This window comes from Pleurodeles waltl, chromosome 2_1 (assembly GCF_031143425.1).
Source record: "Pleurodeles waltl isolate 20211129_DDA chromosome 2_1, aPleWal1.hap1.20221129, whole genome shotgun sequence".
Classification (NCBI taxonomy): domain Eukaryota; kingdom Metazoa; phylum Chordata; class Amphibia; order Caudata; family Salamandridae; genus Pleurodeles; species Pleurodeles waltl.
This window is the reverse complement of record NC_090438.1, coordinates 733,126,797-733,150,829: the sequence shown is the minus strand read 5'-3', so window position 1 is coordinate 733,150,829 and position 24,033 is coordinate 733,126,797. Positions and strand designations below refer to the sequence as shown.

At 43.2% G+C, this 24,033-nt stretch overlaps 1 protein-coding gene across 1 annotated transcript in view; it reads right to left on the bottom strand.

Moving 5' to 3' along the window:
- F13A1 (coagulation factor XIII A chain) overlaps nucleotides 1–24,033 on the bottom strand; it is a 536,045-nt gene that overhangs the window by 351,930 nt on the left and 160,082 nt on the right. Inside the window, exons 5-6 of the mRNA XM_069217374.1 lie at nucleotides 14,956–15,074; nucleotides 8,776–8,883 (exon numbers count right to left, since the gene is read on the bottom strand). Of these exons, the coding sequence (XP_069073475.1) occupies nucleotides 8,776–8,883; nucleotides 14,956–15,074 (227 nt within the window). The remainder of the gene's footprint in view (nucleotides 1–8,775; nucleotides 8,884–14,955; nucleotides 15,075–24,033) is intronic.

Sequence of the window (24,033 nt, the reverse complement as noted above, 5' to 3'; positions counted from 1 at the left end):
TTAGTCTCTGAGGGGGCCATTGATTTGGCCACCTTGGTTGCTTGTCCCTTTAATATGGATGTGTACAAGCAACTTCTCCTAATAAATGGTGTTGAGGTCCAGGCCTACAGGGACACAGGTGCCAGTGTTACAATGGTAATAGAAAAACTGGTCCACCCTGAACAACACCTACTTGGTCACCAGCACCAAGTGACCGATGCTCATAACAACACTCTTAGCCACCCCATGGCTGGCTGAATCTCAACTGGGGGGGTTACTGGTCCAAAGAAAGTTGTGGTTGCCTCAGATTTACCTGTAGACTGTCTACTAGGGAACGATTTAGAGACATCAGCTTGGGCAGAAGTGGAGTTGGAGGCTCATGCAGCAATGCTGGGTATTCCAGGGCATATTTTTGCTTTGACAAGGGCTCAGGCCAAAAAGCAAAAAGGACAGGGTGACTTGGATCCTGGAAGAATGGACCAAGTGCTCCCTAAAGCTAGGGTTAGTAAAGGTAAAACACTACCTACTATCCCTCCCTCTACAGTGGATTCAACTTCTGAGGAAGAAGAATTTCCACCCTGTGCAGAACCTACACCAGAGGAGCTGGAAGCAGACACTGCTGAGCTTTGGGTGAAGGGGGGCCTGCCAGGGAGGAGCTGAGTGTGGCACAGCATACCTGTCCCACACTAGAGGGTCTAAGACAGCAAGCTGTCAAACAAGCAAATGGGGATGTCAGTGACTCTCACAGAGTTTACTGGGAGGACAACCTTTTGTATACTGAAGCAAGGGATCCAAAACCTGGAGCTGCCAGGAGATTGGTGATTCCTCAGCAATACAGAAAGTTCCTCCTAACTCTAGCCAACGACATTCCCTTAGCTGGAAATTTGGGGCAAATGAAAACTTGGGACAGGCTTGTCCCCTTGTTTCATTGGCCTAGAATGTCAGAGGACACAAAGGAATTTTGTAAGTCCTGTGAAACCTGTCAAGCCAGTGGCAAAACAGGTGGCACTCCAAAGGCACCCCTTATTCCACTGCCTGTGGTTGGGGTTCCCTTTGAAAGGGTAGGGGTTGACATAGTTGGCCCCCTTGACCCTCCTACTGCTTCAGGCAATAGGTTTATCTTGGTGGTAGTGGCCCTTGCCACCAGATATCCTGAAGCAATTCCTCTAAGGACCACTACAGCTCCTGCAGTGGCAAAGGCCCTCCTGGGAATCTTTTCCAGGGTGGGCTTCCCAAAAGAGGTGGTATCAGACAGGGAAGCAATTTCATGTCTGCTTACTTAAAGGCCATGTGGAAGGAATGTGGTGTTACATACAAGTTCACCACACCCTATCATCCACAACAAATGGACTGGTTGAGAGGTTTAATAAAACTCTCAAAGGAATGATAATGGGACTCCCTGAAAAACTCAGCAGGAGATGGGATGTCCTGTTACCTTGCCTCCTTTTTGCTTATAGGGAGGTACCCCAAAAAGGAGTGGGCTTCAGCCCCTTTGAACTCCTCTTTGGACACCCTGTAAGAGGTCCTCTAACACTTGTGAAGGAGGGTTGGGAACAACCTTTAAAAGCTCCAAAGCAAGACATAGTGGACTATGTACTTGGCCTCAGATCTAGGATGGCTGAGTACATGAATAAGGCCAGTAAAAACCTTCAGGCCAGCCAAGAGCTCCAAAAGCAATGGCATGAACAGAAGGCTGTTCTGATTCAGTACCAACCAGGGCAGAAAGTGTGGGCCTTGGAGCCTGTGGCCCGAAGAGCACTCCAAGACAAATGGAGTGGACCCCACATAATTGTTGAAAAGAAGGGAGAAGTCACCTACTTGGTTGACTTAGGCACTGCCAGGAGTCCCCTTAGGGTGCTCCATGTCAATCGCCTAAAACCCTACTATGACAGGGCTGATCTCACCCTGCTCATGGCAACAGATGAGGGACAGGAAGAAGAGAGTGACCCTCTCCCTGATCTCTTCTCTTCCACAGAACAAGATGCTCTAGTGGAAGGTGTAGTTTTGGCAGATTGTCTTACTGCTGAGCAGAAAGACCACTGCATAAATCTCCTGGGTCAGTTTTCTGAACTCTTTTCTACTGTGCCAGGCACCACTTCTTGGTGTGAGCACACTATAGATACTGGAGACAGCTTGCCTGTCAAAAGTAAGATCTATAGGCAGCCTAACCATGTCAGAGACTGCATAAAACAAGAGGTGCAGAAAATGCTTGAACTGGGAGTGGTTGAACACTCTGAAAGTCCATGGGCCTCTCCTGTGGTACTTGTACCAAAACCTCATTCCAAAGATGGTAAAAGGGAAATGAGATTTTGTGTTGACTACAGAGGTCTCAACCAGGTAACCAAAACTGACGCTCACCCTATACCCAGGGCAGATGAGCTAATAGATACACTGGCATCTGCCAAGTATCTAAGCACCTTTGATTTGACTGCAGGGTATTGGCAGATCAAGTTATCAGAGGATGCAAAAGCAAAAACTGCATTTTCAATCATTGGAGGGCACTACCAATTCACAGTAATGCCTTTTGGATTGAAAAATGCACCTGCCACTTTTCAAAGGTTGGTGAATACAGTCCTGCAAGGGCTGGAAGCTTTTAGAGCAGCAAATCTAGATGATATAGCTGTCTTTAGCTCCAGCTGGGAAGATCACCTGGTCCACCTATGGAAAGTTTTGGAGGCCCTGCAAAAGGTAGGCCTCACTATCAAGGCTTCAAAGTGCCAGATAGGGCAGGGCAAAGTGGTTTATCTGGGACACCTGGTAGGTGGAGAACAGATTGCACCACTTCAGGGGAAAATCCAAACTATTATAGATTGGGTTCCCCCTACAACTCAGACTCAGGTGAGAGCCTTTTGTGGCCTCACTGGGTACTACAGGAGGTTCATAAAGAACTATGGCTCCATTGCAGCCCCTCTTAATGACCTCACATCTAAGAAAATGCCTAAAAAGGTATTATGGACAGCAAACTGTCAGAAAGCTTTTGAGGAGCTGAAGCAGGCCATGTGCTCTGCACCTGTCCTGAAAAGCCCTGTTACTCCCAAAAATTCATTGTCCAAACTGATGCATCTGAATTAGGGGTAGGGGAAGTCTTATCACAACTTAATTCTGAGGGCCAGGATCAACCTGTTGCTTTTATCAGCAGGAGGTTGACCCCTAGAGAAAAGCGTTGGCCTGCCATAGAGAGGGAGGCCTTTGCTGTGGTCTGGGCACTGAAGAAGTTGAGGCCATACCTGTTTGGCACTCACTTCATTGTTCAAACAGACCACAAACCTCTAATTTGGCTAAAACAAATGAAAGGTGAAAACCCTAAATTGTTGAGGTGGTCCATATCCCTACAGGGAATGGACTATACAGTGGAACATAGACCTGGGAGTACCCACTCCAATGCAGATGGACTCTCCAGATATTTCCACTTAGACAATGAAGACTCATCAGGTCATGGCTAGTTTTATTGTCCTTCGTTTGGGGGGGAAGTTGTGTAGGAAAGTACCATCTTGCCTGGCATGTAACCCCCATATTTCACTGTATATATGTTGTTTTAGTTGTATGTGTCACTGGGACCCTGCCAGCCAGGTCCCAGTGCTCATAAGTATGCCCTGTATGTGTTACCTGTGTTATGACTAACTGTCTCACTGAGGCTCTGCTATCCAATACCTCAGTGGTTATGCTCTCTCATTTCTTTCCAAATTGTCACTAACAGGCTAGTGACCAATTTCACCAATTTACATTGGCATACTGGAACACCATTATAATTCCCTAGTATATGGTACTGAGGTACCCAGGGTATTGGGGTTCCAGGAGACCCCTATGGGCTGCAGCATTTCTTGTGCCACCCATATGGAGATCTGACAATTCTTACACAGGCCTGCCAGTGCAGCCTGAGTGAAATAACGTCCACGTTATTTCACAGCCATTTAGCACTGCACTTAAGTAACTTATAAGTCACCTATATGTCTAACCTTTACCTGGTAAAGGTTGGGTGCTAAGTTACTTAGTGTGTGGGCACCCTGGCACTAGCCAAGGTGCTCCCACATTGTTCAGGGCAAATTCCCCGGACTTTGTGAGTACGGGGACACCATTACACGCGTGCACTATGCATATGTCACGACATATGTATAGCGTCACAATGGTAACTCCGTACATGGCCATGTAACATGTCTAAGATCATGGAATTGTCACCCCAATGCCATTCTGGCATTGGGGAGACAATTCCATGATCCCCCGAGTCTCTAGCTCAGACCCGGGTACTGCCAAACTACCTTTCCCGGGGTTTCACTGCAGCTGCTGCTGCTGCCAACCCCTCAGACAGGTTTCTGCCCTCCTGGGGTCCAGCCAGGCTTGGCCCAGGAAGGCAGAACAAAGGACTTCCTCAGAGAGAGGGTGTTACACCCTCTCCCTTTGGAAAAAGGTGTCAGGGCTGGGGAGGAGTAGCCTCCCCCAGCCTCTGGAAATGCTTTGATGGGCACAGATGGTGTCCATCTCTGCATAAGCCAGTCTACACCGGTTCAGGGATCCCCCAGCCCTGCTCTGGCGCGAAACTGGACAAAGGAAAGGGGAGTGACCACTCCCCTGACCTGCACCTCCCCTGGGAGGTGCCCAGAGCTCCTCCAGTGTGCTCCAGACCTCTGCCATCTTGGAAACAGAGGTGCTGCTGGCACACTGGACTGCTCTGAGTGGCCAGTGCCAGCAGGTGACGTCAGAGACTCCTTCTGATAGGCTCCTTCAGGTGTTGATAGCCTATCCTCTCTCCTAGGTAGCCAAACCTCCTTTTCTGGCTATTTAGGGTCTCTGCTTTGGGGAATTCCTTAGATAACGAATGCAAGAGCTCATCAGAGTTCCTCTGCATCTCTCTCTTCACCTTCTGCCAAGGAATCGACTGCTGACCGCGCTGGAAGCCTGCAAAACTGCAACAAAGTAGCAAAGACGACTACTGCGACCTTGTAACGCTGATCCTGCCACCTTCTCGACTGTTTTCCTGGTGGTGCATGCTGTGGGGGTAGTCTGCCTCCTCTCTGCACTAGAAGCTCCGAAGAAATCTCCCGTGGGTCGACGGAATCTTCCCCCTGCAACCGCAGGCACCAAAGAACTGCATCACCGGTCCTCTGGGTCTCCTCTCAGCATGACGAGCGAGGTCCCTTGAACTCAGCAACTCTGTCCAAGTGACTCCCACAGTCCAGTGACTCTTCAGTCCAAGTTTGGTGGAGGTAAGTCCTTGCCTCCCCACGCTAGACTGCATTGCTGGGAACCGCGTGTTTTGCAGCTACTCCGGCTCCTGTGCACTCTTCCAGGATTTCCTTTTGCACAGCCAAGCCTGGGTCCCCGGCACTCTAACCTGCAGTGCACGACCTCCTGAGTTGTCCTCCGGCGTCGTGGAACCCTCTTTCGTGACTTTGGGTGAGCTCCGGTTCACTCCACTTTGTAGTGCCTGTTCCGGCACTTCTGCGGGTGCTGCTTGCTTCTGAGTGGACTCTTTGTTTTGCTGGATGCCCCCTCTGTCTCCTCACGCATTTGGCGACATCCTGGTCCCTCCTGGGCCACAGCAGCATCCAAAAACCCTAACCACAACCCTTGCAGCTAGCAAGGCTTGTTGTCGGTCTTTCTGCACGGAAACACCTCTGCACGACTCTTCACGACGTGGGACATCCATCCTCCAAAGGGGAAGTTTCTAGCCCTTGTCGTTCTTGCAGAATCTACAGCTTCTACCATCCGGTGGCAGCTTCTTTGCACCCACAGCTGGCATTTCCTGGGCATCTGCCCACTCCCGACTTGATCGTGACTCTTGGACTTGGTCCCCTTGTTCCACAGGTACTCTCGTCAGGAAATCCATTGTTGTTGCATTGCTGGTGTTGGTCTTCCTTGCAGAATTCCCCTATCACGACTTCTGTGCTCTCTGGGGAACTTAGGTGCACTTTGCACCCACTTTTCAGGGTCTTGGGGGAGCTATTTTTCTAACCCTCACTGTTTTCTTACAGTCCCAGCGACCCTCTACAAGGTCACATAGGTTTGGGGTCCATTCGTGGTTCGCATTCTACTTCTAGAGTATATGGTTTGTGTTGCCCCTATCCCTATGTGCCCCCATTGCATTCTATTGTGACTATACATTGTTTGCACTGTTTTCTATTGCTATTACTGCATATTTTGGTATTGTGTACATATATCTTGTGTATAATTGCTATCCTCATACTGAGGGTACTCACTGAGATACTTTGGCATATTGTCATAAAAATAAAGTACCTTTATTTTTAGTATATCTGTGTATTGTGTTTTCTTATGATATTGTGGATATGAGACTAGTGGTACTGTAGGAGCTTCACTCGTCTCCTAGTTCAGCCTAAGCTGCTCTGCTAAGCTACCTTTTCTATCAGCCTAAGCTGCTAGACACCCCTCTACACTAATAAGGGATACCTGGGCCTGGTGCAAGGTGTAAGTACCCCTTGGTACTCACTACAAGCCAGTCCAGCCTCCTACAATGTGTTTTGACATTTAGAGCCAATTTTAGCCTTGTCTCTCCTGGTCCTCTTAGTGCCTACAATAAGGTATTTATCCTTATATATCCATACTGAACAAGTCACTATTAGAGGATTTCGGCTAAGAGCCCCCTTCTTTGGGGAGCCCGTCAAGCATTGCAGCGTCGGCTTGACGAGGAGCATTCCCAATGATGAAACCAGACATCCATGGTGATGTTTGAGGGTTCTCGCTCCTGAAGTATCAGGTCCCCCTGTCTTACTAATTTTGGAACAGTGTACCCTTTGTTCTTGGGTATTTTGCAGGACCAGTGTAATATCACCCTCTCATTCTTTGAATTCCGCAAGAAGCTCAAGATCTGGCTTTTCAAGTAGCCCCGCCATGCCTTAGGCTTGGAAAGCCTAACACCATCTGAGTGCTAGGATACCCTGCCGGGTGTTAGTGAGCGCTAAAAAACTGCATAATGTAGCATAACATATCCTTGAGTCTGGAGATGTCACATTCCACTTCATCGAGACAGTCCCCATGTTTGTCTGGTTGATCCTCTATGAGATCCATCCACATGGTCCTATGGACTTCATATTCAGCAGTACCGCCTTGATGTCTGCGTCTGGTGGATAATTGGTATCACTGAAGCAGCATGTCTTTCGGCGGGGAGCTAGGCCTTGAATTTATGCTCCCTGACTTTCTATGCTCAAGCGTGCAATTCTTTTTTTGGGCATTTGTCTTCCCCATCTGATCAAGGATAGGGTCTAGCCACAAGCTGCTACCTTGCAGGATACAAAGCACAGTGGAAGACAATGGGCATGGAAGTGAAGCAGTTATTGCCACCTCAGCCAAGTGACAGAGTTGGCATCGGACCCCTAGCTCCTAAGGCCCAGTTACTTCACATGGAGTTTATGTAAATAGTCCTCCATGGTTATTTAGGAATTCATCAGGCTACCTGAGTGTGCCAAGACGTCCCAGTACACCTTATGACTGTCACTAGGGGTCCTGCCATACCGCATTGAGGCTAACTGGTGGCAGGGGGAAATATTTACAAGTGACGGCATCAGAAATTTGGATATGCAGAAAGGCACGCCACTTAGTCAATCCCCCCTAGCAGGACAGCTCAGGATTCCACAGTCACAAATGCCCAATCGTCTCTGCCACTATTTTAGGGGATCACAGCCCGAAACAATCTCTGCTGGGTTCCTGACACTTTTAGCTCCTGAAGTCAATCCAAGCAGTGGGCTCCCCCACAGCTGTGAAGTGAGTCACTCCCAAGAAAACTCACATATACAGAGCAGCGGCCGAAAGCCCTCATCAGCATGGCTGATGCCCGTATGGCCACAGCAATCCTGGAGGACAGGGGACCCCTTAAGCAAGACCCATTCCTTATTCAGATCTGCAGTCCATTGGTATCAGCTGTTCCAAGACATTATCGGATGACAGGCAATTATTTGAATGTCAAGGCTTGGAAGCAAAAGGGCCACTAGAGCATGGCCATCTTGATGGGTGGCTAGCCACGTCACCCATCCATCTTGTGTTTGACCCTCGCATGGAGCATAGTCTCTTCACCATCCTCTTGACTTGTTGACTTGTGTCCCTTAACCGCTCCCCCCCCTGTGAACTATTTATTTCTTTTTGGTTAAGCACTCGATCAGAGAGCATGTGTTTTCCAGCACGTTCCCTCTTGTGTTTCTCTTCTACTCCTGTGAAACACCTGCTCCTCCTACTCTGTATTTACTTGCTCTCTCTCCCATGTACGTCTTTGATCAACCCCTGCTCTCCATGGTACAATTTCCCTTGTGGGCTTCTTTACCACCCTGTGTTGCTGTTACCCCTGTGTGCTTGTCCCCCATGTTACTCTCTCCCTCATGCCTTCTGCCCACTTTGCTCCTGCGACCTGCTCCTCCTTTGAAGGGTCAGGAAGTATATTGCTTCTGTTCCTCCACAAAAGCACTTTTGTGCACTTGCAGTTTCTTTTTCTTTTTATCGACCAATCTGAGAGACTCCTACCATCTTATATCGGTCAATAAAAATAAAAGAAAATCCATCTTGTGTTATGCTGTGTGTGATGCATGCACGTGTCTAAAAAATTATGTGATCACCAACAGCAGCAGCGTCATTGTGCCTTTTTGTTGGTAATAATTAGCATCAGCAAAAAACATTGCTTTTTACAAATGCTGATCAGCATCGCCAAGAAAGCATTGGCAAAGCCGGTAGGTCCCAAAGGCAAGACTTATTGGCTTTGCCAATGCTTGTTTTCCTTGCAAAGGTGCACTCCTGAAAACGTCATAAAGACTGATTAAATTCAATGTACATTATTAGTTGTAAAAGAAAAGGTCATACCATTGCAGAAGCTATGCGACTGATTTTGATGGGGTTTCCACGTCCAGAGAGATCCATCTGAGCTCGATCCATCAAATACAGGCAGATATCCAAAATCCCTTCTTCGAACTAAAGCCAAAGAAAGATTTGTACAAGTTAATGAAGAGCAAATTTATGTAGCTGGCATCGTTAAATAAGGATCAAGAGTGGCGTTTCATTTTAGGAAGTTAAGCAGTGAGGTTCAACCTTTGTCACAGGACCATTGCTTTGTTACAATGAAGTATGTAGTGAGACGATAGACCCTAGGTGGAAGTAGTGTGTACTTTTCAACACTGTGGGAATCCCTGCTTTCCTTACTATGAACTCTGCAAAGAGAGGACATATATGCTCATCATCACCCTCCTTCTCAGGTTTTCGGAATAAATTGGTCTGAAGAAAAGACCATAAAGGTATTTATTTTTGTTCAAGAGTGTAGCATGCCATTTATGCTCTTCAGCAACCCTTTATGGCAGTGTCAGAATGTTTCAGGTGTGAACATATGTTTTTAGTTTTATATCTATATTAGGTTTCATAAATTTACATTCATACTAACAATTTAAGACTCTATAGAGCAATATTTTCCAAATATCTATGCTGAAAAAAACTCAGCAAAAACGTATATTTATAAATTCAGCATATTGCTCCAGCTGATTCTGAGTGATCAAGTGTTTCTGCACTCAAAATTACTGGGTGTGGGGATACCGACCTCGATTTAACTGATTGCAAAAATACATCTGGTAATCAAGTGGGGCTCAAGTGCTGAAGACCCACTACTGACATACCAGGAGAAGCATGCACTGCTTCACCCCATGCCTGGACATCCTTCCCACTGCACAGCCCGTGCGTAGGCTGTTGGAGCACTTTACGTTAAGCACACATACAAAGGCAATGAATTATGTGTGTGTAAATCAGTGTCTAGAAAATGTTGACAAAGGAAACTACAAGGTGTAGGATTCACCTATCATCCATACTGGTAGACATTTTTTAAGAGCGCTCGGTTTGGGGAAGCATAAACTCAGGATGCAGAACATAACAGTGGTTAGAGTTGACTTTACTAATAATAATTAATTTCTACCCAAACTAACCCTTTTTGGCAAAATTGGGATAATCGAAGACTGGGAAATAATAACTTTCTAACCTGTACCATGCAGTTTCATGCAGCTCTTTGATAGCAGTTCATAGCTCACTGTGATAGATTATTATTGTAACATATAAACTGCACTGTAGCAAAAGGATCTCTGCCCAAAAGCAATATCCCACTAAGCTATGCACATAAAATGCTGTTCCGTGATCCGCATAGTACACATTCTTTGCAGCAGGCATATTATCCCTTTGCACTATCTTAGATGAGTCAAAACTGCCACTAACCAAAACCCCATCTCTCTCCAGCAGGTCTGTTAATCACCAGTGTTATCTTGGCACTTTTATTGTGGCCTGAAATCTGTTGGATAAAACTCGGTAGTGCTTTTAAAACTGCTACACTGTTACAAAACAGGCCCCCAGTCACAAAAGTGGCACCTCACCCTTCTAGCCTCCTTGGGAAATGCCCGATGCCCGATACAACAGTCTGGCCTTGGCGATTACCCATCTGGAGACTTTAACTGGTAATAAGAGGTGATGCCGGCCGGAATCAATACTCTGATCCCGGGATCTCCATCCTTTAATTCTGAGCATCTCACAATGGCAAGAGTAAAATCCATATATTCCTCAACTTCTTCTCGAAGGATATTTTAACATCAATAGCAGAAATGGTGACTTTGCAAAGTCAAAGCCCTGTTTATTTGCATTAACAAGCCTAGGTCGTCTTCAAAGTGCACTGGCAGTTTTGAGCACAGCAATCGGTATAAACAGCTTGAAGCGATAAGATGATTGGTGACCCTGGTTGGCCTTTCATAAAGACCAAAGCCCGGCATTCTGGTATTGCTTTGATGACTAGAGCAAACATTGAATATAGAGGGCAAAGGTGCACGAGCAGACAGGAATTCATCATCAAATGAGCTGCACTGGGCTAAAATCCAATTTACTTGCAAAAGTTACACAGCACTAGAAAATATCCTCATGACCTACAAGGTGGAAGGAAAGAAAGTGTTTGAAAAAGGACGGTTAAATGAGGAAAACATTGTATGAGAGAACTGGCCACTCTCCTCTTCCGAGTGAAATGGAATTTTGCATTTGCCTTGCAAGAGATTTAAGCTTCATTTCACCCATGCAACAAACAGCGCAGAGTTTTCTTCTTGAGGAGACGGGCTTGTTAATGAAAAACAATAACAAAATGATGACTAGAATTGTATCAGAAGAAATATTTCAGGTAAGAATAACAAAAGAAGGGAGAACATCTTGGCTGGCAGACCCAAGCAAGCATGATCACAGAGTTAGATGTCAATGTATTCATGAACCGTTTCACAAGAATGTTGAATTAAATATACAAATCTAAGCATTGCAGGCATGAAACAATGAATTTATGAATTTTAAGGGATTTTCCAAATTATCTAAGAATATGCTTGGAAATCTATGCAACTCATGGCATTCTCCAACTCTCTCACTTTACATTTGTGGATTGTCCACAGCATAGACAATTTTCGAAAGTTTGTAGAAAGGAAATGTGCATTTGAGCCTTTTCCCTAATGTGTTCTCCGCCTCAAAATCTACATATAATATAATCTTTTTCCAAATGCAAAATTCCCTTTCTTCAGATCCCCTGAAAAAAAGTGGCACGTAGGACACTTTCACTTCCATTACACACTTCCTCCAGAGTTTTTAGCATTTAAAATTAAGTGTTCAAATTGGGTTTCAAAAGTCAGGGGGAAAACACGCGAATACCAAAAAGTTAGGACTTTGTGGATGCTTACTACACTCCAAGTCACCACCTACAACAGGGGCATTTCCTGCGCTATGGCGGAGGAGCATCGCCCCTCCGCCTCTGCCAGCAGCAGCAGCAGCAGCTGCAGCTGCAAAACATTTACAGTAAAAATATAATAAACTATGTTTTTACTGTAAAAGGTGCTGGGCCACGGGTGTGACAGGGACACAGGGAGAGTGCACAGCATGTATCTCTCAGTCCGGCCAAACATACATGCGCACTAGGCTCTCTCCAACCTGGTAGCACAGTGCCAAGTTGGTGAGAGGAGGCAGAGGCTCTCACTCTGTCTTGGAGCGCCTGGCTGAATGCTCCGTCCAATCCTACCAGCACGCTGGCAGCATGAAATCAGTGGTAGGATTGGATGCAGGGCAAGCTGGGAGCCTGTGCCTACAATGCAAGACTGGAACAGAGCGGAGTGGATCGGAGCGGCAGAGGAAAAAGGTATGTTTTTTAATTATTATTATTTTTTCATTGTTGTCCCCCTGCCATGTGCTGCCCTCCACATGTGGCTTACAGTTTGTGAAGCGGGTCAATTATTAGCAGGATTAATGCAAGCTAAAGCCTAAAAGTTTCATTGCCTGGGCCTAGGTATTGGGGTAGGTAATTCTGCTCCTGGTAAACACTGATACCGCTGGTTGGGATATTACCTTTAATATCAGGAAGAATATGGTGCAAATGGATCTGTTTCCTGAACTTAAGCCATTCGTTGGAGGTACTAATTATTTTAATAAGTTATGGGATAGATGGGACCTTTATTCCTGCTTCGTACACACGTGATAGTCCCCTGTGAGTACGTGCACATGTCTATTCTGTGTACTGGAACATATAGAACTCAACCCACTCTTCCCACCACTATGCAAGTAAATTCCCTCACTAACACATTATCTATATGTGTGGTGTGCAAGAGGAAGCAAATCAGGCCTACACGTTGCTGGTTAAAAGAGGGCTATAGTGTTTAATTTTTATGGTTACTATTTTATTGTTTGCTTAATAGGTTTTTAAGTAGTGCAAACCAGATCTACAAAAAGAGGGGACAGAGCTCATTACAGAGTAACACGGCTCTTAATATAAATCAGAGGTAACTGTAAGACACAACAGAAGGTGAGAGAAGCCAATACCATTTGCACCAACTGACCAGGACAAAATATATTTATTTGCAAAGAAAAAAGGCACTTTTCTTCTGATAATACCTGTAGGTGTCAATTTATGCAACAATGCCTTCTGATGGTGAGTCACATCCAGTCTTGATGAATTGGGGGCCTCATGTACAAAGAATCAAATAGGTAAAAGTTGTCGCAAATTGGAAATCAAGTTTTACTGAATCGTTTTTCTATTTTTTTATTTTGGAAACCAACCTATATACTAATAGTTCATGTCACAAAATACAGAATTGTAGTTTGACCACAATCACAGGGATGGCGTCCTGCTGGGGGCAGAAGTCCACCATGTTTGTGCTTGCTTTTAAATAAAGCAATCTTTTTCAAAATTGCAGCACATTTTCCTCAAAGGAAACTGCAATGCATTTAAAACAAATGAAAAATCACACAACCCGTTTTTTTAGAACCACTGCCTGCTCCTAAAAACGTTTTTGTCCACATTCACTTGGGTACCTCTTCCCTGTTTACAAATGGCTTACCTTATTTGAGTTGGTGGTACAAAATTAATGTTTTGTGACTGGATTTTTGTCGCAGAACACCAGTATGTACAACAAGGAATAGGTATTTGGAAGGGGGCGCACTAAAAACACCCTTTCCAAATACCAATTTCTTATTGTTTCCCCAACCTATTTAACAATTTGGAAAACCTTTTCCGAATCCTTATTTTGGTCTAGAACATATCTGAAAATTATTTAACAATAGCAAGTTAGATTTACTGAATCTGTCGGTTGGTGACTGTGAAACAACTTTGTACATGAAGCCCCATGACACAAAATACTCAAATCTCATAAGATTCCCATGATACCTTGACTCACAAAGATTAGAATTACACTTTTATGTAAGTTTTTTTAGTATTTACAAACTACAGTTAATAATAAGTTTATGATTGTGGAAACTGCAGTCAGGACGGAGAACTCAATACATAAAAAGATAGTCCTGTCCTATCCTGTCACAAAAGTTTAAGTTTATCTTGTGAATCAGGCTCCAAGAGTTTACATTCTTTGACAGTTAGTGCAGTGCTTAATAGGACCCGGTGGTTTCCGGTGCAGGGCACCAGCACTTATTTTTGAGGGCCGGCTCTTAGTTTTCTGCATCAGGCATTTACTACGAGCAAATGACACATATGGGAAAGGTGGAGGAAAAGAAAAACAAAGAAGCGTCACAAGGGGAGAAAGCAGAAAGCTGCAAGAATGAGCTGAAGGGACAGGAAGAGACTATGAATGGATTAAAGAGGCCCGGATGGCTTGCTCATTTAAATGCAGCAGCCATCTGTTTCAAAAGAGAGCTTTGGACACCGGCACGTATTTATTTACAAATGAAGGACTGAGTGAGTGGAATTAAGTGGGGGCATCATTCAATAGGTGATTCTGTGGGCCTTTCTTGAATTGTGTCAAGGAAGAATATAGTTTGAGCTGGCCTAGGAGGTAATTAATTCTAATTCCTTTTCCTGAGAGTGAGCGTTTTATGTTAAACCGCTACTTGAAGAGTAGTGTTATAAAGATTGTTCCTTATTCAGACCCTAGTGCCAACTGAGGCTGAAATGTTCTGCAAGATATCTTGAAATAATCATGTACAATGCTTTGTATGGAATGTAAACCATCTTGCTATAGATATTGCATGCTTCACGTGTGACCCAATTGAGGAAAGCCGACCATGGGCAATAAGATCAAATAATATTTTTAACTATGATGGCAAATAAGACATTTTAAAATATAAAACGTGATCCACCTTAAATAATTTCATGTTTAATTTCCTTTACTGTAGTTCATAGATTTTACTATGCAAGACAAATAGAGATGGTTCTCTATGTAGCTTTATTAGAAAATGTGATGGGAATATGAAAAAGCAAGAACGAATAAATAAATACATTGTGGCACAGTGTTCAGATTGATTAAATGTACGCTGTCTTTAACGTTTGTGAAATCAAAGCAGTGAAAATTTAACTTTGCATATCTACCGTCCCTTCGTGGGAAGAAAGTGCCTTTCCACAAATAACATTAATAAAAAGAGAATCCCAAAGAAACTTGTGCTTCACACACACATTTTTTTACATTTTGTAAATTATATATTTCTTATTGTAGCCAAATGCTTTTAAAGAACCGGTTTAAAGATTACAGGATACCAAAGAGGTTTTGCATTTCTCACCTGTCCATACTCCCAGCTCCTAGATTTGATCCCATTGGCTTCTCCGTGGAAAATGACTCCCAAATCGTTCAGGACATATTCTTCCCTTTCTCGCTCATCATCCAGGTACACAGCATCATCTGCATCAAAAGATATAAACACGGGTTCTACTACAAATAGGAAATGGGGAGATCTAATCTGATTAAAAATGCATAAAGCTCTCAACTGGATGCATACAGTGTACTGTACAACAATGTAAATCAGAGATCTGTGGCAAGAATATGTGAATGTTAGTGATTCGTGTTTGTAATTTTACACCAGTGCCGGGCAATTTTGAATCGATGCAGTCCAAATTTGTCCTAAAGTTTTCCTTGATAGTCGGGTGAAAAATTTAATTTTTCTCTGTACTCATTGCAAATATGATTTTTGCCCGAGTTGCTTGGTGTAAATGTTATTGCAGAATTACACAATCCCTGCTAAATGAATGTGGTCCGGGGCTAGATTGAATACATTTTTCACTGGTTAAAAAACATAGCTGATTTGAACTTTCACTGTTTCGATGAATATGCATGACGGGAACATGCTTTAGTCCACATTGCATAACTATTTTTGCACCACGCAAAAATGCCTTAAGCTTAAAAGAAGTGGCAATGCATGCATACATGTGTACACTACACAAGACTAGCTTTAGCTATAATCCATGTGCATCCAGTAACTGTGTTCCATAAATGTCAAGTACACGTAAACCATGCAAACATGAACAACTGATTTACGAATGGGGTGTAAAGGTTGCAGTGTTCAATGGAGTGTCAGAAGAGTAGACATGACAAGCAATGTAAATTTGCTGTAAGCCTAAAAAGAGTTCACATTTTGGGTGCACACTGAGGTTCCCAAATGCGAAGACAAGTTGCTGAGTACCTTAATATAAATTCCAGGGCACCAATGTATACCTCAGGACGTATTACATGTAAAGTGCATTGAACCACACTGCACCATGATGCACCCTTAAACGGGTGTGCTGGGTGCATATTGGATCAGTGCTTCATATTGAAGCCAATTCACTGCTCACAGTTCAGGTGCAAATATGAGCTGGCCCTGTGAACTGAGCATTAGGGAAAAGCACACTGGCTCTTTAAAGAACCCATTCTGCCTTTCACTTCAGACAGGAATCCAGCCTGATGTGTTCATGCGGGAGCAATGGGTCTCTATACCTAGCTGTAGGGGTACTGCTGGGGTGCTCCTCACAAGGGACTCCGTTGGGGCTGGCATTGACTGTGCATCATCTCAATGCGGCACAAAGTCAGTGCATCTGCTGGTGGTCATGTTTGCCTTTGTGACCACATCTGTAATTGGTTAAGTCAAGGATGCCCTCATTTGCATTGGCCACACTCCCAAGTAAATGAGGCAAAGCCCCATTGAGGTTGTGCCAGAAACTTTTAGCAGGGCCCAATCAATATTACAGAAGGGGCAGTACAAGTATTTGCTATTGGTTTTGTAATAATATCAATAACATCAATATGCCCCAGGGGGACAAAAAAGGGTGCACCGCCCATTTGTACCCAGGGACACCTTCTATAATTCAGCCCCTGGAATCAGTTGTGCAGAAAGAACACTAAGAAGGCCCATCAATACAGGTTTATCAAATATAATTAGTTTTTCAGCTACATTTTATTGGTATTTGTATTTTGTACAAACACAAAAAAGAGGAAAAAACTAATATTTTTCAGTAGAGGATACATGCATTTTCCCTTTACTAGAATGTTATCTAAATTCTACCACCCTGATTATGTAAAGTATGCCCATGAGAACCTAGTCACCTCTGTCCTCTGTCCTCCTTCTCTATCTGAGTCTAGTTTCTCAGGATCGTACATCTTCAGTTGGCAATCAATACTAAGAGCTTTTTTCCATGTGATTTCAGCATTATGAGGTTAGTTAATGTGCGTACTGCAAACCTCTCATTTGTTAAAACCTAAGATGTGCTAGTTCTATCTACAAGGGCACTTGCATTCAAGACAGTTGTGGGCATCTTCACCAACAAGATGGTGTTATGATCGCCTCCTCAGTTGCCATCTTCTCTCTCCTTTGAGTTCATTTAATGGTGCGCTGAGGGCCCAGACCTCTGGGAAGATGGAACGTTCCTCAAAGAAGGAATATCACTTAGACTGTCATTATGCCTGTATTCTTCACCCTAGTAGTTGATTTTCTACTTCTAAACGTCTTATTGATTTAATGAAGTCTCGATTCACAGAAAAGAAAAATGACAACTTTGACCCACCAGTTTGCATAAGGGTGACCAGTATGCAAGATGCAATAGCGAAAAAGCACACAGACTCCACACGTCTCCCACAGAATGCAGACACCACCACACGTAGTCAACAGGGCTGGACAGGCCTTTCATTCCTGGACAGGTATTTCCTCACTGGACTGAAGCCCATGGAGCCTGGATTTGAAAGCCCAGGGCTGCTTCTGGTGCCTCTGTAATTTACCCCTTCTCCCCAGGGTTATGTGCAAGAGGTACAGGGAGGTTTCACGAGAGAGAGAGAAAGAGAGGGAGGGCGATGGCAGAGAGAGTGAGCAGAGAGGGAGAAGAGAGAGTGAAGGAGAGAGAGCATGGGTGGATGGAAAGAAAAAGATTGTGATAGGAGATGAAGTGAATGGGCGTGTTTTGGGCATTTTTGCCAGAGCTACTTTTGGTCCCCCCGTCCCGCACTGGAAGCTAATATACATGTACTGTATATCTCGAAATGAAAAAAACAATGATATGACTATGACACTCGGTTTTAGGGTTGAACATGGGTTATACTTGGATTATAGCACAACAGCTGCAAACATTATCGGAGGCATCGTAGAGTATCATTACCTTTATAGCACACGATTATCTGATGGCTAATCTAATAAGTGAAGGTGTATAAACTCTGTGCACAATATCTTCCACTATTCCACTATTGTATAAACACAATTATACTTTCTTGCACTTTGACTTATGTGCTGTCACTAAGAGTACTGAAGACGGCTGCAAACATTATCGGGGGCATCGTAGAGTATCATTACATTTATAGTACACGATTATCTGATGGCTAATCTAATAAGTGAAGGTGTATAAACTCTGTGCACAATATCTTCCACTATTCCACTATTGTATAAACACAATTATACTTTCTTGCACTTTGACTTATGTGCTGTCACTAAGAGTACTGAAGACATTGCTATTCACCATGGTGGCTTCAATTAAAAGCAGCATGGCTTGGTCTGTTTATCTAAAAATGCTCGAATGACTGTAATGTATTCCACACTGAAATACTGTGGTGTAATTTGGAATACACTAGACTAACCTAGGCTTTGAAAAGTAGGAATATGTGTTGGTTCAAGAATTAATATATTTAACTGATCACTGACTATCATCTCAAATATGATCAGTCATAGTGATACAGAGCTATTGTCTAATACATAATTGATTACCCAGTTTCGTTTTGGTGTATTGGGTTCTCCCTTTCTTAGATGTCTACATGCTACCAGGATGCATTCCAGCTCACATGTCTGACTAGCAGGGACAAGAGAGCCACAACTATTACTACATTATGGTATGGGAACGGTCAGGAACTGATGGGTCCTGTGAACATCAACTGTGGATTTAAAAATTATTATGAAACATTCTACACATAAAAAGTAAGAATGAGTCACATGAAAACCTATGAATTTCTGAATGCATATTTGTAAAATGAGCATGTTTGTTTTTTAGCGAAAGCCAGATGAGTTCCTTGAGGTGTGCTATGACGTGATTTATGTGTGGGAAGTTGAGGGTGAATATTGCTGTTGAGTTCTGGATGATTTATAGTCTTCAAATAAGACATAAGAGAGTGTTGCCGTAGTACAACTTGCTGGTGACTGTGGTGTGAGTGACAGTTTTTCTAGAGTTGCCTTGGAGCATTTTGAAGATCTTCCTCAGCATCTCCAGGGTTTGGGAGCAGGAGGCAGTGGCTACATTGACTTGTGTGGTCATGCCGAGTTTGCTGTCAATGATTATTCAAGGTTCCTAATGTGGGAGCTGGGTGTGGGGTTAGCTCCAAGTTCGGCCAGCCACCAGTTACAGTCCCATGGTGAGGTGTTCTTGCCGAAGATCACTACTTCTGTCTTCTATCTTGTCGGTGTTAAGCTTGAGACAGTTAGTGACTTTGGTAATGCAGGTGGTGAACTTGTTTGTTTCATTGGTGGTCTTGTCTGAGAGGCAGAGTATGAGTTGTGTGTCATCTTCGTAGGAGAGGATATTGATGTGGTTGTACAGATGACATTGGCCAGAGGAATCAAGTATACGGTGAAGAGAGTGGGGCTGAGTGATGAAACTTGCGGCGCTCTTCAGATGAGCTTGCAGGCTTCTGAGGCCTTCTGAGGAATAAGATCACAGGCTGACAGCTTGTGTTTTATCCATTAAAAAGGAGCAGATCTAGAGAAGAGTGGAACCATGGATGCCAATCTCGTGCAGGCGCTTGATGAGGATGGGGCATGAGATCATGTCAAATTCTGCAGAGAGGTCCAGGAGAATGAGGACTGCTGTGTCTCCTCTGTCAAGGATCGTGTGGATGTCATCAGTGGTGGTGCTGAGTGCTGGTTCGGTACTGTGGTTGGGTCTGAATTCTGACTGAATGGCACAAGGGGCGCTGATGGATGCTGAGGTGGTCCGTGAGGTATTGGTTTATTAGTTTCTCTAAGATCTCCCTGCACTATCGAAATAATTATGAACAGGAGTGAATCATCCCATCAATGTAGATCAGTAATATAACCTCAGATTACCTTCGCAGGGATGGCCTGTCCATTGAAGTTTGCTCAACTTTTTGTGGGCTCTAAATTAGTAGAGGTATAGGACACCTTGCAGTAAAGGGCTGAACAGCCTGGTTAAGAAAAATAATGTTTATTCAATTTTTGGTTTGTTTTTTTATGTCCTTCCAGAGTTGCTGCATTACACTCTCTTTAACCGCATCCAAGAGTTTTCTAATCAAAGATGTGACAGTTTGTATCAGATGGCAGAACTGCCAATGGCTGACCTATCTCATCTGCATCCCTAAATTTCAGAGTTTGAAACAACAAGATAGCCAACTGCAATGTACTAAAGGAACTCTGCAAGTCAGCAAAGTTGGTTCGGCTCACAATTTCCTCTTTGTGACACATGGTGATTCAAAATTAGGAAGGGCCATAAAATGGGCCCCCTCTTCCTTTTGAATCGCATTGCAGTGAATTACTGGTTTGGAACCACAATTGTGGTTGCAAATCTTTGACTGGATTTGGACCCCTGAAAAGTTGGAGAAACCGTTTCCAAAGAGAAAACTGGTGTGTTATGAAGGTGGGGTATTGGCTGTCATCATTGAAGAGAGAAGATAAAGGTTCAGGGGCAGTGCTTAATTTGAGCTGAAGGTTGCAAGTGAGGCTCATTCATGTTTGGGGATCAGCCCTTATTTTTAATCATCAGACTTTTAAGAGCAAGAGAGAGTAAAGCACAAAGGCAGAGAAAGAAATAGGAAGAAGAAGAATGAAAAACAATTTCAAATTGAGAAAGCAGGTGTGACAAAGACTTGCAAGAGAGAAATAAAGAGGTAACGGGTGCCTGGTGATGCATGATGGAGGTATGATGTGGAATCAAGACTACGCAGCCCGGCCATAGCATTCGGCAGGCCTGATTTTTGCAGTGCTGACCGTGGACTATAGAGTAAAACGTAGCGCCCTGGCACTTATTCTTTTACAAATTAAAAACTGCCCAGGGGGCTACTGCGTGCTCCACTAATGTTTCTCACAGAACATCTATTTTGTTTTATTGTAGCCTCTGACCACGTAAGGGACAGGAGATACTTTTCTAAAAGAATATATTGGCATTCTCTGAATGCAGGTCTACAGTCTCTCTCAGACTTCCATTCCTGCAATCACAGCCCATTTAGAAGAATTCACAGAGAGAATCCTGCTTTATTAATAGGCCAGATTCTGTGTCTCTTAGATAATGGCCATTTTTTCCTTAAATGGATATCAATCATAGGGACAAAATGGTGGTCGGGGCACAAATGAGTTGGTGCGCATAAAACACTATTTATTAACCAACATTTTTATTTCAGATCCTTAATTCGAGGAAATCGAATTATTAATTATTACGTTTTCACCACTGATCCTTTTATTTCAGAGTGAAGATCTTCATCTGGCTCTACCCCATCAATATCTATGTATGTCACATCTTTGCCACCACTGCCTTCAATTTATGCCTATGGTTTCTGGGACTTGTTTGCGATTATGGGTTTCTTGATTTTGTGGTAAATATTTTCATGTAAAGCATTGTGCTGACCAGGAAGACTGTATTCTGGAAAAAGCAATTTAGGACCTCATTAAGACTGGCCTGTCAATCTTCCTGAAAGTTGCTGATGTCGGGAATACCAGTAGCTCTTGGGATGGAGTTACCTGGGGATTACAATTGGATTCCCTTAGAACTGAGGAATTACCACACAAATGAAAATCATGGGTCTTATTCCCTCAGGAATTTCTCTTTTTGGCTGGAGCTTTTGGCTGCTATATGTCCAGGTGAAGCTAAACAGATGTGTGGTGTTCCTATAGAGCTCATAATTGTGGCGGGGATGTTCGGCCAATTAGAATTAAGAGGCTACTCATAATGAGAGCTATAGTGTCCCATAAATGCATTTTATATTTAGTCATGCATCATTTACTCGTTCTAAATGCACTCCGTGCTGAATGTTACATCACATTTATAGCTATTCAGTTTTATGAAAACTTTAATGAGATCTGAGAAAAGAAGCCTTGAAGAAAGCACATGTAGCAGAGTTTGAAGAACAGAACTGCTTTATAGAGCCCTCAATTTTAACTTCTCTCTTACTTGAATGTGTCAGTAATTGTTTGTGGAAAAGATGAAACTATTTATTTCACCTTCACAGAGGAAAAAACAGAGGAGGCAGAAAACAATCTTGTTTGAAAAATGTTACAAAAAAAATTGCCATAGTTAAAAGGGGTTTCCTAAAATAAAGATAGATCACTTGTTCCTGCGTACTGCCACCGGATAATACTCTGACAAAGAGTGTATGCTGTAATGTTTTAATGTTCTTCATGCTTTGTGGGATTATTGTAGTCATAGCGTAATTTACCTTTTGTACATGTTGAACCACTTCGCATAAGTGATCAGCATTTGCTGTTAATTAGCACAATAATAAATCAACTGAAGAAGTAATTTATCTATTGTCAGTACTGTTCACAACTGTTCTTACTATTTTCATGGCCTCTGGCCCCTCTGTTCATCACCCTAGTTAAATAACGACTTCAGGGCCCTCCCAGAGTTCGTTACTGAACCATCTACTGGCCAGAAGATAGCTGAGCATTTCTACCCCCTTGGCTGAAGTTTGAGTGGTTTTAGGTGAACTTGATGTGCTACTAAACAATCACTGTTGAAGGGCTTCTGGCCTTTTTATCATAGCTAGTTGCTGTTTTATAACTACTGGGCATTTCCCAGTCTGATGATTTAAGCACAGGAATGAATAAAAGATTCGATCCTGAAGAATTATCAACAGTATAGCAATTTCAACTTTCAGTTGTAAACTGATTGAAGCATATGTTCCTAAGATCCGTGTACAATTTAAAGTCCACAGGTTCAAATCCTAGCAGGGGCATCTTAGCCCTTCACTCTTATGAGGTCATTCAACAAAGTATTCTACATATAAGGAATTCACAACCTCTTTTTTATCACCATAGTTTTCTTCATTTCCGACCTGCACAAGGTCGCTTATACCCCCAAGTTTACCTTTATTGGACAATAATACAATTCATTAGCTGTATGCAAAATGCACTTGATTTGCATTTGTGCCATTATGGTAGATTTGGGGAAAATCAGGAAAAAGTACATAGAATTATGACATACAAAACCGGCATTAGGAGCTATATTTTAGCATTAAAGTGCTAAAACAAAAGGCACACAAACCACAAACACCAAATCCAGCCGCAAATTGCATTTTGATCGTTTGTGTGTTACCCTGGGGCATGCTGAATTTTTTCTGAAACAGCACATAATTACGGACTGTGTCTTAATAGAGTAACTTCGCATTACGAACATAAGGCAAAATTATGATATACAAGATTACATCAGCGAGACAGAAATTTTGGCTGGGCCTAATTCTCACACTCAGTCATTATTTTCAGGCACTTACTTTGAGTGCACAGTTCAGGGAACACTGGAGAATCGCTATAATTTAGTGAAGCTAATTTTTAATAATGTACATTTTTATAAGACAACGGTGAGATCCTTCTTATAGCTTCAGGATTATCCTCATTATGTCAAATGTAGCCGAATCAACGGTTGACTCTGACCAGGCATTTGAGATAATGGTCTTCTTACGCCCTGCACTCCCTTAGGCTGTAGGTCACAACATTTTTTTCAAAAGGAAATAATCGAACACGTAGGTCCTGATTTAGAGTTTGGCGAACGGGTTTCTCCATCACAAATATGATGGATATCCCATCCGCCGCATTATGACCTCCATAGGCTATAATGGGATCGTACACGCAGACAGGATAGCTGTCACATTTGTGACGGAGTAACTCCCTCCCCAAACTCTAAATCAGGCCCTGAGTCTATAACTCAGTGTAGCATAATTCTTTAAGGAATCAAATAAATCCTTTTTGTCTAATTAATGGGAGCTCTGTATTAGTGCACTTTATGATCTATTTGCGCGTTAAATACAGGAGTATTTGATTAAAGAAAAAAACTTTAATGGAAATCCATGGCATTTTTAGGTGTGGTGTTTCCCATTTAAAGACATGGAAACTCATCACTAGCAGAAGAAAATTCTGAAATGTATCTCCTCAAGTCACTACTCCTCTGAAAATCTTTTGTGTGTGTGTTCCAGTAAGGCTTATATCCATAGTCCCTGAGAGAACATGTTCCGTGGAAGAAGTCTGATATTAGGGGAGGCTGCAACAAGCACCAAAGCAAACAGTGGGGACCGTCAACGCCCAACAACAACAAAACAAAAAATAAAGAAGAAAGGAAGAAAGGATTAGCAAACAAGAGAAGAGTTCCAGACCCAACCACTAAATGGCAGAATAATGCAGAGCATGTGAGTCCAG